The sequence below is a fragment of the Oryctolagus cuniculus genome, chromosome 3 (assembly GCF_964237555.1).
Source record: "Oryctolagus cuniculus chromosome 3, mOryCun1.1, whole genome shotgun sequence".
Taxonomy (NCBI): domain Eukaryota; kingdom Metazoa; phylum Chordata; class Mammalia; order Lagomorpha; family Leporidae; genus Oryctolagus; species Oryctolagus cuniculus.
In genome coordinates, this window is record NC_091434.1 from 57,712,555 (window position 1) to 57,725,540 (window position 12,986).

General features: G+C 33.8%; 1 protein-coding gene across 4 annotated transcripts in view; it reads left to right on the plus strand.

The window, feature by feature from the left end:
- The window catches only part of NCKAP1 (NCK associated protein 1), a 115,814-nt gene extending 105,585 nt beyond the window's left edge, over positions 1-10,229 (plus strand). For all 4 annotated transcript variants that reach the window (XM_002712325.5, XM_051848379.2, XM_008258817.4 and 1 more), the window contains 5 exons: positions 1,990-2,083; positions 3,804-3,920; positions 4,509-4,618; positions 8,281-8,370; positions 9,300-10,229. In XM_002712325.5, coding sequence (XP_002712371.1) covers positions 1,990-2,083; positions 3,804-3,920; positions 4,509-4,618; positions 8,281-8,370; positions 9,300-9,416 — 528 coding nt within the window. In that variant the 3' untranslated portion in view covers positions 9,417-10,229. The remainder of the gene's footprint in view (positions 1-1,989; positions 2,084-3,803; positions 3,921-4,508; positions 4,619-8,280; positions 8,371-9,299) is intronic.
- The last annotated feature ends 2,757 nt before the right edge of the window (positions 10,230-12,986 follow it).

The window sequence follows — 12,986 nt, forward strand, 5'->3', positions numbered from 1 at the left end:
AACCACCACCACAATCAATTTTTGAACATTTTCATGTTTCAAGAACAGCTATGCCCGTTATCAGTCATTCTCATTTTTCTCCCAGTCTCCAGTTCTAAGCAGTCACTCACTAATCATTCTGTAGATTTACCTGGTTTGAGACCCTCAGATAAATGATACCATGTGTAGACTTCTGCACTAGCTTCTTTAACTTAGCATACCATTGTTGAGGTTCATTCACGTTAAAACGTGTCAGTACTTCATTTTTTAAAAATAGCTTTGAATATTCCATCATATGGATATACTACAGTTTATTCACTCTTTGTTATGAATGTGTTTTCACTTTTTAGCTCTTAAAAACAGCAAATTCATGCTTTGAACATTCAGTGTTTGATTTATGTGACGCCATTTGTTTTCATTTTTCTTCGGTATATCAGAAAAGTGGGATTTTTGGGTCATATGGAAAGTATATGCTTATTAGCATTTTGAGGAACTGCCAAGCTGTTATCAAAGTGGCTGTATTATTTTGCATTCCCACCATCACTCTATAAGATTGTTTATGTTTTTACATCTTTACAGATAATATTTAAAGTCAGTCTTCTTTATTATAGCCATTCTGGTGGGTATGAAGTGGTATCTCAGTATTTTGATTTACATTTTTCTGATGGCAAATGATATTAACCATCTTTTCATGTATTTGTTGGCTGTTTATACATCTTCTTTGAAGGAATGTCTATTCAGAGCTCTTTTTTGCTGTTATTTAAATTGGATTTTAATTTTTTTTCTTCTTAGAGTTTTTGGTGTCATATCTAAGAAGCCATTACTCTAACTGAAAGTCATGAAGATTTATAATTCCTAGGAGAATTTTATATACTTGGCTCTTAGATTTCAGTCTATGATCCATTTTAATTTTTTGTATTTGAAATGATCATAAACATGCCTTATCTAGAACTTAATTAATGATGTGTTTTCATTTATTCTAACCTGTACAGTTTATCTTCTGAGGTATTATTAACACTGAGGTTTTGATTGTTGTTGTTGCAGTATCAGAGGTAGATAGATATGTAGGTATGTACCACTGATACTATGTAGCTTTTTTTTTTTTTTTTAAGATTTATTTATTTATTTGAAAGAGTTACACAGAGAGGGAGAGACAGGGAGACAGCGATCTTTGATCTGGTGGTTCACTCCCTAGATGGCCGCAACAGCCAGGGCTGGGCTAAGCCGAAGCCAGGAGCCAGGAGTTTCTTCAGGGTCTTCCACGTGGGTGGCAGGGGCCCAAACAGTTGGACCATCCTCTGCTGCTTTTCTCAGGCCATTAGCAGGGAGCTGGATTGGAAGTGAAGCAGCTGGGACACAAACCAGCCACCTATATGGGACGCTGGTGTCACAGGCGGTGGATTTACCTGTTCCACACAACTCCAGCCCTGTAGCTAGTTTTTAACTATGATATTAAACAACCAGAATTAATAGAATACTTGCAATCCACATGTGATATAGAAAACTTATTTTAGTCATTAGAAAATCCTTTATCAGATTTTCAAATCAACACTTCTTTAAAAACCTGCTGTAATGAGTAGTTTCTCGTATTTGTACATACTATATAATTAGGTATTTTATCATAGTTTTTCATTAAACAACTGTGGACATAAAAGTAAGTACAGTAATACTGATTTATTTTTGTTCACTTAGTCATCTCTGTGACTTTTTTAAATCCATACTTCCATGAAAAATAACTCTGGAGTAATTCTGTTGGAATTTGTCACAGAAGGTATGTATGTTTTCATTGGCCTCACAGCAGGAAGTTATAGCTAGCAGTACATTGGAGTACTGAATCAGTTGTTCAGTATAAGTTATTTGCTCTGTAGTTCCCTGCTTCAGCCAAGTTCCTGGAGTTTTATAGTAGTCTTACAGATCAATTCTGATATGAACAGCAAATTTTAATCTACCAAAGTGAACATTCTCAGAAATTTGTTGTTGGACTACCTCTTATTCTTTAATTCTTAACAGGTTGCAATGAATGTGTATGAGTTATCATCAGCTGCTGGGTTACCTTGTGAAATTGATCCTGCCCTGGTGGTAGCACTTTCCTCACAAAAATCAGGTAAAATGTGTTAGTAAATATGTAGTACTTTTCCTTAAAATTATCAGGACTACATAGGTATAAGTCTGATATTTATCCATTTATTCAAATACCTGCTTTGTATTGGTCTTTTCTCTTTTGGGGAGGTGGGATGGTGGTGGGAGTGGTTGGAGCATCAGTGTGGAATGACAAAGATCACTGCCCTTGGTGGGCTGTGTTATAGCACAGTCCTCTTTCAGATGATAGCTCAGTCCTCTGAGGCCATTAAGTGTATGTAGCTGGATCCCTGAAGAGGATTAAGGTCTGAGCCTTGGGTCACTCTAACTTTAGAGCTTAAGGAGAAGAGGAAGAATAACCAAAAAGAAATTGGTAAGGAAGGACCTATGGAAGTAGAAGAAAAATTAGGGGTAAGTAATATCCAAGAAAGTAGAAAGACAATGACCAGTTATGTAGTTAATGAACGATGCTGACAAAAATCAGTGTCAGTGGAGTTTTTCAGGAGAATAGGAGAAAAGAAATTGGGATACTAGGTATAAGACAATTCTCAAAGAGTTTTATTGAAAAGTGGAGCAAAGAAATACTATAACTGAAGGCAGAGGTAAACAGAAGAGGATGTTTTTAAGGTGGAGAAGATAACAGCATTTGTAAGCTGATTAGATACAGTCCAGATGATAGCAAAAAAAATGTATCTAGAACAGGATGTTCTGTTTTAATGGGACTGAATTTATTCACCATAGAGTCTGTTTATTGTTATGTAATACTAAGCATTTGGTTATTGTTAGGGATAGTCCTTTGAAATATATTACCGGAATGCTCTTTTTTGATTCGACTGTGATATAAATAGCAGTTCATCTATTTATGGCACTAAAATTTCTTCTTCCACTGGTCCCTTGAGCATTGTTTGATTCATTTTTCTTATTTAATGTCTTTTGTTTCTTCATTCATGCAGTATATTGCTTATAGTCACACAGATAATTATTACGATTAGTAGATTTGTTACAGCTGCATTTTTTATAATCAAATTTTTAAAGTATATTCTATCTTTTTTTCTTACATTCAGTTCTTAATTATATGATGATGAAGAGTAGGGTAACCAAAAGTTCCCAGGTAGCAGACAAGAAGTCAAGTGCCTAGACAACACAATTTGAATACATGTTACAATAAATATTTTAGAAAGGGTTTTGTACTAAAAGCTTCGAAGTGATGCTGGTTATTTTTTATTCACATAATATTTATAACTTTCAAAAATAAACTAAGGATTTATTTTTATTTATTATTATTTTGCAGAATAATTTATAAATTTTCTGAGCCATAGTAAGTCAATTTTTATTGTAAAATAATTTCTTACCCATTTTGTTAGGAAATTTTGTGATTCCAGTTAATCCTAACTATATTTTGTAACCTACAATATTAACTATTTATTAATGTGTCCTTGAAATATGCGTGAGAAAGCCTGTAGTAACATATGAGAGGTCTTCAAAAATTTATAGAAAATGAATATTTTGAAAAACAATGTATGGACTTCAAAAATTTTTATATAGTATTTCTACTTAATTATATATTTTTATAGCAAAAGTGTGATCAGTTCTATAGAGTGTTAATAAAATCCTTCATGTTATTATTTTTAAATAAAATACTAAATTTTAAGTGATTTAAAATAATTTTTATTTAAAAATTTGCTTTGTCTTTGGCTCATCTTCAAGACATACCTAGACTTAAATTCTTAAATTTTCTCCTTTAGAAAACATTAGTCCAGAAGAAGAATATAAAATTGCCTGCCTCCTCATGGTCTTTGTAGCAGTTTCATTGCCAACGTTAGCCAGTAATGTGATGTCTCAGTACAGCCCTGCTATAGAAGGTAATATGGTTTAAAATTTTTTGGGCAATGGACAAACCATTGATTTTGGAATAGTAGATACTTTCTGAGTAGTCGATGCTGTTTCATAATAAAATATGGATTAAATCCTGCCACTTACTAGCTGTGTAACCTGGGGTAGTCTGTTTCTCTAGGCCCCAGTTTCTTGATCTGTGACATGTATGTAAGTGAGATCACATCTGCCTAAATGTGTATATGTGCTAGAGAATGGTGAGGAAGTAGCTAATTCAGGTATATTAAGGAGTGGATGATAAAATGTTTGTAAAGCAGCCAAGCATTGCTTTTTTGGTTTCTAAGTTATTGTAAAACATGTATGATTTCTTTTAGGGGTTTTTGAAAATATTTGCCTGTTTAATATAGATATGATCTTTTGTTGCTGTCATACTATACAGTTACTGAAAACACCATTCCTTGTGAAAAAGGAAGGCAAGTCAGTTGATGCCCCAGCTCTGCTTCTAATCATGTCTCTATTTATGTAGATTGTGAAGTCATTAAATATTTGCCTGCTATGTATTATTTGATATTTTGGGGTCATACAGAATCTATACCACCTTATTTGCACTTTCTCAGGACACTGCAACAATATACATTGCTTGGCCAAAGCCATCAACCAGATCGCAGCAGCTTTGTTTACAATTCACAAAGGAAGCATTGAAGACCGCCTTAAAGAATTTTTGGCCGTATGTATAATCAAGTAACAAAACTTACGACATTTTATAAAGAAAACTAAAAATCACAACCATGTGTTACAATAGAGTAAATGTCATTTATTTTACATTTTATTTAGTGTCCTCTAATGATATTTTTGCTTTTAAATTCTTTTCTCTAGTAAATGAGTTTCAGTCTCCTTTTAACTTTTTTTGAGTACTTTTGGAGAGAGGGACAAGCAAAAGCATTAAAATTAAGCAACAAGGCTTAATTTTTTCCCTGCAGACTCAGAAGCCTCTCCCCGCCTCTCTGGAGCTCTGCAACGTGACCTTTTTTTTCCCCTAGAGTTTGAAAAGGGAAAATTGAACCAAATAGAGAATATTTCCTTTGAAAAAGATGTATTTGACTAATTTCCATTTACTTGGAAAAAGACCACTAATGATGACAAACTCAGCAATAAAAATTATTGCTTGCTACCAAGAGAGTACTGCTAAGTCTAGCCTCATAAAAATATGACTCTTGGTTTCTATGTTAATGTAGTTCTTTTTTTTTTTTTTTAATTTGTTTCTTTATTTTGAAAAGCAGAGAGAGCGAGATATCCTACATCTACTGGTTCACTGCCCAAATGGCCACAGTGACTAGGACTGGACCAGGCCAAAGCTGGTAGCCTGAAACTCCATCTGGTTCTCCCATGTGGGTGGCAGGGGTCCAAACACTTGGGCCATCTTCCACTGCTTTCCCTAGGCCATTAGCTGGGAACTGGAATGGAGATGGGGCATCCAGAACATGAACTGGCACCAAATGGGATCCCAGTGTTTCAGGCAGTAGCTTTACCCACTACACCGCAACTCCTGTGGCCCCTCTTTGTATCCTTTATTTCCATATTTTATTTAAGGAAAAATGTACCTTAGCATACTGAACTCTACAATATTTGCTTCTTTTTCAGCTACAAATATTGTTAGCTTTTTTAAAAAATTATTTTTTTGTTTTAAAAGTAAATGTAGGAGAAAATGACTTTAAAGGTAAATGAGAAGAAAATAACTTCTATTTCAAGGAAAACAGTATTAAAATTTTTCTTTTCTTTCCATTTGTTTTATTTCCTTTTTTCAGGATTTAATGTCCTAATCCATAATCCTAATCCTATAATTTCAAACTCATTGTAAAATTGTCTTCCATTTTGGCAATTAAGAAATATAGTAGTCCTCCTTTATCCTTATGGAATATGCTCAAGATTCCCGGTCGATGCCGGAAGCCAGATAATAATGACCGTAATATATACTGATTTCCCTATTCATACATACCTGTGATAAAGTTTAATTTATAAGTTAGGAACAATAGGAGATTAACAACAGTAACTAATGATAAAATAGAACAGTTAAAATAATAAACTATCTTTTTCTCAAAATATCTTATTGTAGTGTACTAACCCTTCCTCATGATGTGACATGATACAGTGATGAAAGATGAAGTGAAGTGAGTGATTTAGGTATTGGATTGTAGTTGTTGCATTGGGCTTTTGTTGACGTGATGATGCTATATCAGGAGGATCATTGAACCATGATAATGATGATAATTGAGATCAGGAGTCTGTCAGTGATTGTACTCCCCCCCCTTTTTGCAAAATATTTTGAAATAATATTGTTATTGGAAGTAGTTATCTCTTTTTAACCCATCCAAATATTGCTACAGAGATTATAATCCTTTGGTGCTCATGTAAGTGATGACTTTCTTGCTGTGTTCCATCCAAAGATCATAGTCCTTTTAATTCTGTCCTTTAAAGTGTACAGTTTGAAACACTTTAGCATCTTTCGGTTGGATCTACACTGCTAATTCTGCTTTAGTTTCTTCATCTTCATCATCTTCCTATTTAGGTAACTCAACATTGTATTCCAGTTCCTCATTTGTTGACACTTCTCAGTGGCTATCAGTATGTTCTTTCTCTGTTTTATCAGACATGTTGACGTGCCACCAGTTTGTCTTCGTCTTCATCAGTCTCTGGAAAGCCTGTCAAATCATTCATAACTTCATAAGTTCTTCCAGCAGGCATTTATAGTTTCTCGTTTTCATGTATCCATTGTAGCTTAGGTGAATGTTATTGCCTAAACAGTAGCAAATGATTTCCAGCACTCTGTGTATGTCCAGATTAGGCTGCCTCAGTTGGTAAAGAATGCAGTCAAATACAAGGCAAGTGTATGCGCCTTTGACAGATTGAATAATGCCCTAGTCAAGGGGCTGAAGCAATGAGTTTGTATTTGGAAGTAAAAAATACAACTATAATATTTGCATTTTCAAAGCAAACAGATTCAGGTCCTTTGTCTGTTTTCAGTAGGACTTTAAATTCGAAGGCTTCTCTTATTTTTTCACTTCTGGTTTGAAACATTAATGGAACCACTCCATAAACAAGATGGCTGTCACCCTCACTTTATGATTATGTTATCAGAACACAGGCAGATAATTTTTGTTTTTGAGAGCATGTCTTTGCATATTATGTCTGATTTTATTGCTATGCCTTTCAGGATTGCCACATGGTACCGGAGTTCTTTTGTTCTTCCATGTTTTAAGCTCTGGTGCTACCTTTGCACTTTAATGAGGAATGGTATTCTTTCTCCATAATCAACCTCTTCAGCTCTACCCAAAATGTAGCAGCAGCTCTGTCCAGTAATTTTTTTTTTTCCAGTTCAAGTCTATTTCTAAATCTGTGTAACCATCTTTACATGCAGTAAATGGTTGGTATCAGGGAATTTCTTGCTCAAATCTTTGTATAGGCTCAGTGCTTTCTGGTGAAATATGTTGCCATCAATTGGAACATGTTTTCTGTTCATGTCTTCCCCCAAATTAAATGTCTTTTCATGTCAACCAAGCGCTTCACATGCAGTGTGGCCGTAACTTTTGCAGTTTTAGCACAAATTTCTTTTTCCTTCTTGATAACTTTATGGGTAGATTTGTTCTTAATATAGACCTAGCAACCTTAGCATATGTTTTTTGTTCATTGTTGAACTGGAGAGCTTTCAACTTTTCTCTTATCACAGCTTCTCTTTGGTGTATCCAAATTGCCAGCATCACCACACTTGCTCTTTGGAGCCATTAATAAGTAAAATAAGGGTTACTTGAACACAAGCACTGCAAAACGGGGACAGTTTTCTGATAACCAAAAGTATGTGACCAATGGTGGAAAGCATATATAGTATGGGTGGGTGGGTAGTGTATATAATATGGATACACAACAGATGGATAATTTGGCTGGAAAGAGCAGAATGGTACAGGATTTTATCACACTACTTGGTACACAATTTAGAACTTATTGTTTCTGGAATTTTCCATTTAATATTTTTTGGACTGAGGTTGACTTCTGTTAATAAACCACGGAAAGCAAAAGGTCAGATAAAAGAAGACTACTGTTTATTTAACAGCAGATATTGGAAAGAGGAAAAGTTTGAATACTTTTAACGAGAGACTTGTTCTGAAAAAAAAATTTTAAAGATCAATTTTTTTTACTACATTTATTTCCTTGGAATCTATCCTTTAATGCTTTCTAAACTATTGCTTGACTGTTTAGACATCTTATTTAATTGCTCATAATTTTATTTATAGCACTAATAATTAATGTGTTGGAAGTTGAATCATCCTGAAAATAAAAAAGTAACTGATGAACATTTCATTAAAAACTCACTTAATATGTATGTGTACTTTTAAGCTTGCCTCCTCGAGTCTACTGAAAATTGGCCAAGAAACAGATAAAACTACAACAAGAAATAGAGAGTCTGTTTATTTACTGCTAGACATGGTAAGTCTCATTTTAATTTTTACTGACAAAAGGTTTGAGCCATTCCTGACTGCCTTTTCTTGGCAGGCTGAGTTAGTTTTTGATTTCTTGTATTCACTCCACCCAGCCTATACACTTTCTTAAAATGGCTAAAAAAACTGACATCCCCCACATTTTATATTTATGTTAATATTAGCAAACAAAATCAAAGTTGAGCATTAACTATGAAGTATTCTTTTATGAGTAGTTTTTCAACCTGTTGGAGAACATTTGGGCCTTGTATTTTCCTGGTATATACGTTTTGATTCTCTTTAGTTTTCTGATTTTCCTAATATTCCGACTGTTCATCAAATGTAAGTTCCTGTAATTTTCTACGCCCACTGTCTATGAAGCACCTACACTCTTTTCTACCATAAGGCTCTGCTTCACTTAGAGTCATGTCCATTTCCTGCAGAGAACAGTGTCCATCATAATGACCAGCGTGTCCCCATAGTGCAAATCTCTTTCATGATAATCTTTTCTGATTACTCTGTCGTACATTAATCTTTCTTCCTTTTTGAACTCATCTAGAATTTACAACTTGCTATTTAATTATGGTTGGTCTTATGTCTGGTTTTGCTTTCTAGCTTAGTCTAGGGACCCCACTTAAACTTTTTGATATGGACCACATTTTCAGTATCCTTATGTTCTCTTTTATCTGTTACATTGTTAAGGACAATAAAAGTACTCAACACGTTCTGTTGAGTGATTGATTTTATCAAAGAGTAACATTTTTCAAGGATTTTGATATAATTCACTGTGGCACATTAATATTTTTGATTTTAAAGTAGAAGGAAAATAATTTGTCAATTTTTAATGAAACAGTATAGATATTTTTACCTAATTTGGTTGTCAGTAAATGTTCCCATGATAAGTAACTTAAATTTCCATGCATTTTTGGAATTTTTCAGATTGTGCAGGAATCCCCATTCCTGACAATGGATCTTTTGGAATCTTGTTTTCCTTATGTCTTGCTGAGAAATGCATACCATGCTGTCTACAAACAAAGTGTTACATCTTCTGCATAAAATACCTGCTTATTGAAGACAAGCACGCATTTCTGTTGCCTCGGTTTATCTGTAAACTGTGGAGCTATTTTACCTTAAGGCCTGAAAAACAGTTTTGTGGATTATAAATTTCTTTCATGGTGTATTTTCTGATTTTTGATTTCTTAATATGGTTGTACTACAATATACTTGGTTGATTTAGGTTGCACATTCTCTGAATTCACTGAAATCATTCCTATAATTTTAGAGTATCATTTGTTTGAAAAGCCTACATTATCTACATGTTTTTTGATATTTGATAATGAAAAACATACCCTTTGCTTGTTTATTTCTGAAAAAGAATTGTATTTAGTGATTATTTTAGATAGTGATATTAGAGCATTCATCTGTGTGTAAATTATTTCATATAGGAAAGAGTTCTGATCTGTACCTATGGTTCTTATTGAAAACAAAATTGGATGTGCATTTCTGTGATGTTATGAATACATTTCTATTTTATTTTGAAACATTTGCCAAACTAAATACTGTAACACTGTATAACATTCAAAATGTTAAAAGGACTGCTTAGCATTAGAAGCAGATCATGTCCCAAAATTCTAAAACAGCAGCATATGCTGTTGTTTGTATAAAGCCTAGTGATAATTTTTAGACTAACTTCCATGGTGCCCTGTTGGCATTAGCACTACCATTATACCCTGCTGTATAATAAACAATCGTAGACATTTATCAACTGTTGATACAGATGTTAGTCCCTAACCACTTTTTATATGTTTTAAATTTTTGAAATTCAAGTGTACCTGCCATAACATAAAATAAACACTAGACTGTATCACATTTTGAATTATTTCTTTAATTAAAGCCTTTGGAAATTTATTCAATAATATGAAATTTTTAGTTTAAAATAAACTGATTTGGGAATGTTTAAGTACAACATTTGGTAACAGGTCAACTATTATATTATTTGTTTATTTTCAAATATTTCACAGGAAAAAAACATAAAAATTAGGAAATAAAATTATGTGACTTTTTTTTAATTAAGGACTAAAAGAAAAATTATGTACCATCAGCTCGCTAACTGTATCTGCCAGAATGGAGAGAATTATTTAAAAGAATGAGAAAAAATTAAATTATCCTGAAGAGAATGTTGTTGAGAACTGGTAAATCAGTCAACAGTGAATGGAAAATACATAGAAGGCCTGTTGCTTAGTGGTTGGCATAGAGGGGAAAGCAGCTCATTTAGTTTGAAAACCAAACAGATGTTCAGCTCTTTGATTGGCATTGTAAAGTCGTTTTCTCAACAGCTTTGTATCTGGGAATTATAAAGAGCTGTTGTTCACAGCTTCTTATATACTGGTAACTTGTGTTGAGATCAAAAAGCTGCTGTAAACTCAGTTACAGTGTTTTTCTTTGTTCAGCTGTGGATAATGCAATGATTGAGATGCCACAGATCATCATACTACTCTTATGGTATGATTTATCAAGTGTATATTTAAAGCAGGGAATCATTGTCACTGTTTGTCACAAATTGCAGTGGGTCCACTAGGATTTTTTTTTTTTTTTAGGGAAACTTTTTAATGGAATCATTCCAACCTGAAATAGCCAAATCCATATGAATAGTTGAAACTAAGATTTAATTTTGTATGCTTCATAGTAGTATTAGGATCCTAGAGTAGTTACTACTTTGTTGGCAATGATATCCTGAGAGATAGAGTAGGTATTTGAGTCTGTGTACTTAGGAGTAATATGCAAAAGGATGTAATTAAACTGTATTTAACCTCTAGTAGGCCAAAAAAAAATCACCCTTTCATAATCACCTGAAGTTTTGCTCATTTAAAATTTTTTCACATACATCTAATCATTCTGACTGAATTCATACTACAACATAATATTTTTGTTATTTTCTCTACAGTAATGTTATCATCCCTACACAGTGGCCTGTAATCTAATTATTTCACTCAATAACAGCAGAAGGTCTCTAATAGTCTTTTTAATGCTTCCAAATATTCTAACTAATTTGACAATTTCATTTGTATGTTTAGGAAATTTCTTGTTTTTCATTATTATAAATATCTTATATCTGTGTCTTGATGAACTTGATCTGTCATTTCCCTAGGATATTTCTCAGAATTATTTCCTATTACTTATCCATTCAATTCAGCCAATCTTTTTAGATGCTGCAGTATAATGGTTAGAGAAATATAGAAGGTCTCCCTTTCACAGTCGGGTTTGTTTTTCAATTGTGGTTAATGTTAAAGGAGCAAACTTGTGATAGTGTTAAGGAAATGTATAGAAAGCAGTGAAGGAGTTGATAGGGCACTGCTTTTAGAGAATCATAAGGGAAGACACCTATAATAAAAACCATTTAAGCTCATACCTAAAGGATGAGAAAGAACCAGAAGTGAGCATAGGGCTGAACAGTGGCAGTAAGGGCCGATTAGGCAAGCACTAACTAGGCATACATGAGAAGTCACACATAGGCTACTTAGTGTCTGTGTCATAAGGAAAACTCAAGGCCCCCTCTAACATCCTCTTATTTGAGATCTAGCTCTCAGTCTTTTCTGATCTGCCTACTTCCTTTCTTTATTCTTTGCTTTTATAATCAGAGCTCACAAATCCAAACTAACATAGATTGCTGAATAAGGAAATGAACATGAATCCTGATAATGCCTGAAAATGGTAAGGTCTGTTATATACTATCGGATCTTCTAACCCAATCCCAAACTCCACCAGGCAATCAACTGTGACCTGATTAATTTAGCATGCAGTCATACCCATTTTACTTGCCTTTGTAGGATTTTAACTATATTATTCCTGAGACTTTTGTGAGTAATCCTTAAAGTAGTAAGGATGAAGCATTGTGATCAAGTAGTAACTTCTTACATCTTATTTTCCTCCTTTATAGGCACTTGAAATGACAGCATGGATCATCATTTAATTTAATGGGTTTAGCCTGTATTTCTAATTAGATGAAAAAAAACCTTCCCCATTCCTAAGATTTACTGTGATCACTTTCTTTGTGGCAACAGATTTGTTCAAAATTTTGTAAGTTTAATCTTTTTTTAACTTGATTCTGTTGAATCTTGAAAGGAAAATTCAAAAATATCTATGAATGTTGAAACTTGCTTTAGGTGTATTTTTAAAAATCTTTTTCAGAGAGAGAGAGAGAGAGAGAAACAAACAGAGCTCCCATCCACTGGTTCACACCCCTGAAACAGCCAGGACTGTGGAGAGCCAGGAGCCAAGAATGTAATCCAGGTCTTCCATGTGAGTGGCAGGAACCTAATTACTTGAGCCACTGCAGCTGCATTCCATGGTGTGCATTGACAGGAAATTCTGGGGACAGGAGCCAGAACTCAGAAATGGGATGCCAGATATCTTAACCATAAGGCTAGACTCTCTAAAATTTAATTCTTGTATCAACTGAACATATTGCTGCCATTTACATTCTAGATCTAGTATGTCTAACTCTGGAGTGTTCTTTCTTTGTTTCTGTCTGTCTGTCTTTCTGTCTGTCTTCCTTTCTTTCTGTCTTTCTGTCTGTCTGTCTGTCTTTCTTTCTGTCTTTCATTTTATTTATTTGTTTGAGAGGTA